At 32.8% G+C, this 9,171-nt stretch overlaps 1 protein-coding gene across 1 annotated transcript; it reads right to left on the bottom strand.

Moving 5' to 3' along the window:
• Window positions 1-289: 289 nt before the first annotated feature.
• On the bottom strand, window positions 290-5,965 carry LOC145605573 (DNA excision repair protein ERCC-1-like). The gene is made up of 9 exons (XM_081661647.1): window positions 5,654-5,965; window positions 5,510-5,576; window positions 3,181-3,284; window positions 2,552-2,651; window positions 2,307-2,383; window positions 1,774-1,873; window positions 1,510-1,581; window positions 1,363-1,431; window positions 290-1,067 (listed from the first exon to the last, which is right to left on the bottom strand). The coding sequence occupies exons 1-9, from the start codon at window positions 5,932-5,934 to the stop codon at window positions 762-764; spliced, it is 1,176 nt and encodes a 391-aa protein (XP_081517773.1). The 5' UTR covers window positions 5,935-5,965; the 3' UTR covers window positions 290-761.
• Between the last annotated feature and the right edge of the window lie 3,206 nt (window positions 5,966-9,171).

Raw genomic sequence — 9,171 nt, 5'->3', positions numbered from 1 at the left:
TAACCATGTCGACTCGTGAGAGAGAAAAAAAAAAAACACAGTTCTCCATTTATCTATAATAGGTTGCTATCTAATTTGAATCATATCAAAATAGTTAACTTTACAAACCCTAACCAAGAAGGCATGGATGCCAAGGAAGGGCGACGTTGTGACGACAAAGATATTAATTAAACTTTGAAGAGTACAGGACTTATGAATTATTAAGACAATTTTATTCAAAATCCTTTATCTTGACTCCGAATCAATTGAGGGTGATTATTTAGAGACAAAGGGAGTATTACAACATACATTTGAAAAAAAACAAATCATAAAGTGCTACATTAATTATTGAGTCTTTCTGTATACTCCGTAATTTATAGCTCAAAGCAATACAAACCCATGTTAAATGTCACTGCCACTATTGGGACCACGTCATGTGCTCTAAATGCATGCTGCAGCAGTGCAGCTTGTTATGTGCCAATTAGCAAAGGAAATTTCCTACTATAACATTCTAAGCCTAAATTTACATTTGTAAAGATGCACTATTTCCTTAATCAAAGTTTACATCAACTAACATAATTTAAGCTAAAGCTACAACACAGATATAGTTACATGAGAGCTATTATAGCAGTCCAGAAAAGAAAAACCAGTTGATAACCGGAACACCAGATAGTTACGCTATCAGGAGATAAATTTTTCTTTTTATATTACCACAAAACTTTCGAGGGGTCTATGCCAAGACTCAATCACCAAGAGGAATTTCAGATGTAAGAGTTCTTACTTCAAATTTCTGAATCAGCTTCTGATTCTTTTTGGATGTTTGAGCTTTCACCACTTTCCTTATCTGATGGTGTGCTTTTCTTTCCAAGTTTATCTGAATATTTTGCAAAGGCTGCAGACAAAGCAGATTTTAAGATCACTTCTGGATCTTTTTTCTGACGCTTGCTAGTGTCTTCTGATTCCTTCTCAACAGCTGGTGGTTCACTTTCTAATGAGGTAGGAGTTGGATCATTCTGCACAGGAGCTTCAGGGCGGTTTGGCACCACACGTTTGAAAGGTTCGTGAAAGGTGTCATATAAACGTTTAACCTAATTAATCAACAAGATACGTTAGTCACTGGTGCCTTCAAAATTTGGACTTTGACACCATGTCAGAAAAGCACATCACCACACACAGACAGAGAAAGGAGAAAATGTATGCAGAGAAGAATTTTGGTAAAGTTGCTGAGTGCAAACTATAGCTGTACTTAAGGAGAAACTTGAAAAAACTCAGATTAAATTCGAGAATTGGAGAATAAAGCCAGTTCTAAACTGATAGCGTAAATATCACTCGATGTTACTATGGATCAAGATAATGAATATTATTGACAAGACTTGAAAGTACCTTACGTTCCCCAATGCCAGGACAACGGGCTAGATCTTCCATAGAAGCATCCATGATATGGGAAAGAGACTATAAAGCGCAATAAAACCATTAGAAAATTGCCTTCAAGAAAAACTTATCTATAACAAAATTGATCATCTTGCCTACCCCAAATGTGGAACCGAGTGTAACTACATCAGTTTTGTTAACATGTCGAACAGCAGTAAGGGCATGATTCAACTGCAACCAGAAAGAAGGTTCAGCAAACATTTTGTAAAAAAATATCTCACCACACAATTATATGCTTTCATAAGATAGCATACTGTTTAAGGACAAACCATTAAGAGCCTTTTAACTCGGCCGCATTATATATATGGATTAAAGCACTACGGAGTACTAATTTATGGAGAGAACTATCCCATATGGACATACCCTTGATAAATAATCAGAGTCCATATGTCCTTGAATGATATCAGCTGGCTTGTTCTCATAGACTTTAATCGTTTCTAAATATCGACCACATTCTTCCAAGCTGATATAAACAAAGAAAGAAATTGACAGGAAAATTGTAAAGCAAAGTTAGTATAAGCCTGCATGTGGATCGAGATACAACAAATATAGTACTAAATTTTGCTTAACAGGTCATGCAAAGGTGATGCTGAAGTGGAGATGTTGATTGAGTGAGATGAAAATTATTGGTCATGTTGACGCACACTAGTAATGTAATAGTTACATAAAGGAAGGTAGCACATTCTATCATCCCATGAAAAGAGATAGCTCCAAAACAACCGATTCTAGAAGAAATTTGGGGAGTGGGGGAAAGTCAGGAGGCATTCACCAAAACATCAGGGTATGAACATGAATACGGACTTTACGGAGTATATCATTAAATCCCATGAACAACAGAATCTAACTCCCCTAAGGAACTTTAAGAGAATATATTTTAAGAAGTGCGTCTTTCTCACCTCCAAGCGCAGAGAAGAGTGCAATCATGAAGCAGACAAGTTCTTGTGACTTCAAGTAAAGGCTTTACTACATCCTCCTGAAAAACATAATCATAATGTTGGACACAATTATTATTACAGCAGTCATAATATATGTCAATGACACTGCCATATAATTATATTCCATAAGGACCATAACATACATCAACCTGACCAAGTGACCAAGATTATCAAATAGTTACTGAGTCAATCTAGTAGCAGCTTACCACATCAACATGACATAGCACCACACGAAGTCTGAAGTTCTTCTGTAGTTCTCTTATGCGAAAATAAAGATAGTCTGGATGAAGCAGGTGATAGCGGAGACTGCACAATATTAAATTCTAGGAATATCATTCACACAATTGAAGAAGATGATAGAAAACAACAACAAAAAATCCATGTGATAAACTAAAATCGATAGAATAAGTTGGCAAATTTTCACATAAATGCCATTCAGACCAGACATTGAATAAACAAGATATGCCTTTGCAGCTTGGCATGCGATTGACGGAACTCATGCCAATCAATTAATAATATTATGTTGAGAAAACAGGAAATACAGTATACCAGAAATAATATTAAGCATCTACCGATATTATAATGTGAAATATCAGCATTTTTTTTCCCTGTGAGATATGTAGGTAACTTCAGTGAAAAAACAGCGAAAATATATGTTGAAGGGGTTACATTGAAATTAATTCATAAGTCATGACAATTACAATTCACTTAAAGACATTATTTACATGAAACTCCTCCTATTCAAACACTACCTTGTAAAGTTGTAACCACCCAAGGCCCCGAGGGTATTTTTAAAGGGAAGATTTGCATTAAAATGTTTTAACTTTTAACTAACCTTAAATAAAGACCACAAGAGTTTTGCCCCAGTACATAGTCAGGAATAACTTCAGCAAAATTCCACCTTACATTTCTGATGTGCTTGAGCAAAGGGTTTCCTTTCTGCAAAAGGAAATTGACACGTAAAGTTAGATTCTCAAAGTTCTGGAAGTCTGCAGAGCAACAGGAAGCAAATAGCCGGTCTATCGCACTCGCCTTTCCCAAAGGCAAGTGCCTTTTGTTCCATTAAAACCAACCAATCATTTCATCTTTTTGAAGACATTTCCTTGAAAAAAGAATTTGAATGACTAAGGATTGAGGCAAAAATAGCAACTGTTGTGAACAAATTATCAAATGAAGCAAACTTGGCCAGCAGCTTGATGATGATGATGACTAAAGCCTCCAAAGATTAAATTGACAGCAATAAGCTAGAAAACCACTAAATGATGATATACTACAAAGAAAATATGTCATTTGATGACACTTTAACACGCCCCAGGGTTAATTCCCATATCCCAAAAATAATAATGAAGAGCAAAATGTAATTTCACTAACAGTCTGAGCAGTAGATCTCAAGCAATAACTAATTAAGCATTAGCATTATCAGGAAGCAGTATACTTGAACAGGCCATGGACCAAGGAAAAAACATTAATAAAAAAGGGGGGAAAAAAAATCAGATAAACTTCAGAAGCCCATTCCAACAAAAAATACAGTGATGAATGACTAGTGACAAATATATTTTAATCCAAGAACACCATAGACCTACTATAGCAGCTTAAAGGACATATATGTGAATAGTAAACAAAGGTAGGGAAAGGTAAAAATACAAAGAAGTGAAGCATCAACAAGGGGATTCAATATATTTGACCAATCCCTGGTCCTTCTTCAGCAATTTAAAGTTGCAGGTCAATTATCTTCCATTCTTCCTTACTAACCACCAACTGAGTATCTATCACCAGAAGAATACTTGTTTAACCCTCTTATATATGCTCCACTCCTTTCTTCGTTTCCCAACTACAATATAATGGTAGATAGAAGCTGAACCATTGTTCCTCATCAAAGATATCAGTGACTAAGTCTTGTGCTCTTGTCTATTCAACTTTACTACAAAGTTTAATCAAGAGGTTCACAAAGCAAAGATACGAGAAGATATTTAAAAAAAAAAAAAAAAAAAAAACCCTGTTCCCCAACAGAACCCAAAAAGAAGCAAGAGGATGACATAGAGATGCTAATTAATTTATGAACCAAAGAGATTGATAAATTCCCTTCCTCTTTCCCCTTCCAACCAAAAATGTCTGAACTGTTACCATTCTATATCCTACGAAAAATACTAAACTAGACCTTTACTCTTCCTATCCTATCATACTATAACTAATAAACACACTAAACCGCACTATGTACTGAGGTAACTGATCAGCTACCTCAGTTTTCTCTTTCATCTATGGTCAATTGTGCATCCATCAATCTCCTTCTTGCACCCTGAGCTGCTTTCACCTCCTGATTTCTAAGAGATAAATTATTCACAATGGCTGAAGTAATATAATGATGCGAGTTAGTAATAAGTTCTAATGTTCATGAAACTTCCTTTCCTTTCTTGAGTCAAAACTGAATAGAAAGACCCAAACATCATATAAGAATAACTTAAATTTCCACAAAATCTGTATAGCTTTCCATATATTTTGAAATAGTATTTCTTCAATAGACAAAACCCGAGTTTATTTTTTTCATCCAAAGCATCAAGCCTGACCTAGAAACCTCAACATCATTAGCATTAGCATTAAGTTATAATGCTCATAAAACTACCATTCCTTTATTGAGCTAAAATGAATAATAAAGCCCAAATACCATGCAAGCACAGCTTTAATTTCAACTATATATGTATAACTTTCCACATCTTTTAGAATAACAAATCTTCTCATAAAGAAATCCCAATGTTAGTTCTTTCTTCCAAACTATCAAGCATTCAATGCCGACCTAGAAACCTCAACATCATTAGCATTTCGATGAATCACAAACCCAAATTTATAAGAACTTCGACTCAAATAGACTGTCCTAGCTCATCATAAGAATTTTGACGAATCACAAAAAGAACTTCACTTTTCCACAAATAATACATGCTGCACTACTGCTAACAAGTTTCTCATTGCCCCATTTAATTTGTTGGCATACTTAACCCACTAAGCTAAGCATATTTTCAAAAATCTACAATTCCTCAACATAACAACTTAATTACATTCTAATTCTATCTAACACAACATTATGCAATACACAATCAACCAAGAAAAATTCAACAATACAGCAATTTAATCCAGAAAATTGGGGAAAAAAAAAAAAACAAGAGAAATACCTGCCTGTGGCTGACAATGATGGCATTAGTCTTCTGAACAAAATTATTATTCGAAACCCCAGTTTGCCTGTTAAAAAAACAAATTAAACTCAATTCAAAAATACCCACAAAAATAAAATTGAAACCCAGATCAAATTAACATACCCAGAAGAAGAGGGCGCAGCCGAAGCCGAAGAAGAAGCATTTGATGAGGATAGAGATTGAGAATTAGAGGTAGAAGGAGGGGGAGCAGCAGGAGGAGGAGTGTAGAATTCGGATTTTTTAATGGAAGCAAAAGCTTGAGTGAAGGATTGAGAAGGGTTGAAAAGAGAAGGTTGTGTTGATTTGTGTTGATTATTCTGAAGAACTTCTTGATATGAAGGGATTTCTATTATAATTGAGCTTTTCTTCCTTTGATTTTGGGGTTCTTCTGGGTTTTCTGCCATTTTTGATTGATTTCTGGAATTGTTTGTGTGGGATTTGGTAGGAAATTTTGGGGGGAAGAGGAAAAGTGGAGGAGATGAATAAATATGTGTAAATTAGGGTAAATTTGGTAAGAACGGTATTTTTTTCGTTTTAGAATAATTGACGCACTTTTCTTTTTTACATGTTTTAAAAAATACTTGTATCAAATACTATAATTACTATCATACGAGTAACGTAATTTTCTTTTATATCTATGGGAGATTAATGGTATTTGAAATATGGCTTAATTTGCTTCTAATCAGTCTTTTTAATGGTTTTTGTTTTTAAAATTTCGTCAAACAGTCAAATTAAGTGTTCATTATTGAGTAACTAATTTTTTGGTTGGTTGGAAAGCCGGTTTTCTCGACAAAGTTCTAAGGTAAACTAGTTATTTGAGGTTTACGACAGCTACTTAGGCTTTTCATCCTCGACTAGTTATTGGCCCGGGCGATGCCCCGGGTCATTATAAATTTATTACTTTAATCGAACTATATATATTTTGGCTTGTTTGTCATTGAGAGCTTAAATGGTTTTTTTAAAAAAAAAAAAAAATTTGTTGCTTGTATGAACTGGTTTGACTTTAAGAATAATTTTTTGCATTAAAATCAACTTGTTGTAAAAAAAAAAAAATAAAATAAAATAAAATGATGAATCAAATCTTTATAAATTTGATGTCAAAATATATACTACTCCATAATGCACAAAAATCTTTTACTCTATAATTACAATTTTATGAATTAATGCACAAAATAAAAGTGGAGTAATGTTTAATTTCTTACAAACTTTATTATTGCGTAATTATTATGGAGTTACATCACAAGGGAAATTGTTATGCATATGAAGAGTTTATCAATTAAACTAATCATTAATACATTGCATGAAGGTTAATGCATGGAGTTTTCAATCATTAATGATATGGTATGATTTGGCGACACATCATATGCTAAATGGCAAAATTGGTGACACATGGCAAAACAACATGTCTTGCCATGAGTTTTAATATATATATATATAGAATTGATTTTACTTTCAATCCCTGTCATGGTCATCTATCTATACTATCTATTAAAAGGCGTTCCTAATCAAGGATACACGCCACGTATCACCCCTCTCTTCCACCAAGAGCATGCCACATCACCCAATTAGAAATGTGAATGCCACGTGTCATTTGAAAAAAGTGTTTTTGTCAAGAATCGAACTTGAGTCCATTGAAAAATAAATAAGAAGTCATACCAACTTTGCTATCTAATATTATGGTTAACTTATTCTTCTTAATATATTTAATGTAGACCATGAGAGTGTTTTTATTTGTACTTTTACATGTCAAAATTTTTTTAGACTAAATCTAAAATAAAAATATATAACACTATTATGTACATACAAAATATTAAAAGTAAAGTTTATCTACATAAAATATAATATATGAAAACTATAATATATTAATTTTTAATGTATCGATCCGAGACATCGCCCGGGCTAAACACTAGTTCTTCTTATATTTATTGTACTATGTACTTTATTCTAATAGGTCATGGTTGTTTTTTGATACTCTGTAGTAGTTACTTCCCATTCTTTTTTGTTTGTTACATCTTAACCTTATTAATTACGAGTAACTTTTAAAACCTTGTTACAAACCTAGCATAAGTATCTTATTGTCAACCTCTCTCTATCATTCCATGTAAGGTGGACTATGTGCATATATGATTTAATACCTTATACTACTATGCTATATTACTTATATACCCCCCCCCCTTTTTTTTTTTTTTTTGTAAAATCAACTTCTTTAATTTACTTTTACTATGCATATTGTATTGTGATATGTCGTATGTGTAATCTTTATATCTATATCTATCTATAATATTTATTAAAAAGCGTTCCTAAGCATGTCCACACGTCACGTGCGTACGTGACACTCTCCCAACCTGCTTTGTTGGTTATCATTTCATATCATGGCACATTAAAAAATTGACCTTCATGAGAATTGAATCCTTGATCTCAAAGTTAACATTATTGGAAGGTTACCCATTGAAGTTTGTCATACTCTATGTTTTTTTATTGTAAAGAAATAAATTAATGTCACTAAATAAATCAATAGAAGTAGAATTGAATCATGAGTTTTTATACTATTGGCCCAATAACTACTTAATTAGTTATATCATAGCAAATATTGTGACATGATTATTTAATTACAATGCCATCCAAGACCAATCTAAACGCTAAAATAAAAAAACCTTCGTCCTATCAAACATTTTATAGTTTTTAAATTCTAATTGATTGAGACTATATTTACCTAACCCATGAATTTTGTTTGTATATATATATAATAAGTTAATAACCCTTATTGTATATGATTATTGATTATAATCAATGAAATACTCTTCAATGAGCTCAATTCGGGGACTTTCACAATCTCACAAACTCACAAGGAAATGTTTTTGGCACAGCCTTAATTGATTTTAGCACACCCTTATGTGAGAAGAGCATAGAAAATTGTGCTCTCACATAGGGGTGTGCCGAAATCAATTGAGGGTGTGCCAAAATCAGTTTTCAGACTCACACTACCAAATCATCTTTTATCCCTTGTTCAAAGGCTAATACTACGGTGACTTAATCAAATAAAAGTCAAGTTAACTAGATTTCTGAATAAAAGAGGTTTGTTGGTAATAATTTAGCTACAGCCACGACCGCCGAAAAAGTATAGGAAAATCCCTATTAAATTGCACAAGCAACAATGATATATGCTTCGTTAATATTATATGCACGTTTAATGAGTCACCTTAAGCATATTAACAAAGAGTTCTGGAATACTAATTAATCAAGGGAATTTCATTTCGCTGTTAGAGCTGCGATTAGGAACAACTTAATTAATTAATTATTTATTTAATGACTAAGTATTAATAATATCATCAAGAGTCAACCAAAGAGGCAAAATATATTGTGTGATTCCATTTTACATCTTAAGGATGGCTACGTGACATGACTTTCTTTTTTATATTAAATTTTTGCTTTATTATTTGATATTTTCACAATGCATCCATAGACAACTAATTACTTCATTTACTCTTCTTAAAAAGTGTATTATACTTCGTATTAACAACTATTTTGTATGAGTAAATAAATTAAATTGGAATACGAGTTTATACGAAAATATACTCCGTTCATTTGTTTTGATGTTCGTTTTGATGCACATGCACATTTATCATTGTATATATTTGATC

The sequence above is a fragment of the Chenopodium album genome, chromosome 22, assembly GCF_948465745.1.
Source record: "Chenopodium album chromosome 22, dcCheAlbu1.1, whole genome shotgun sequence".
Taxonomy (NCBI): domain Eukaryota; kingdom Viridiplantae; phylum Streptophyta; class Magnoliopsida; order Caryophyllales; family Amaranthaceae; genus Chenopodium; species Chenopodium album.
Note: the sequence above shows the minus strand (reverse complement) of the source record. Positions and strands in the feature narration are given on the sequence as shown.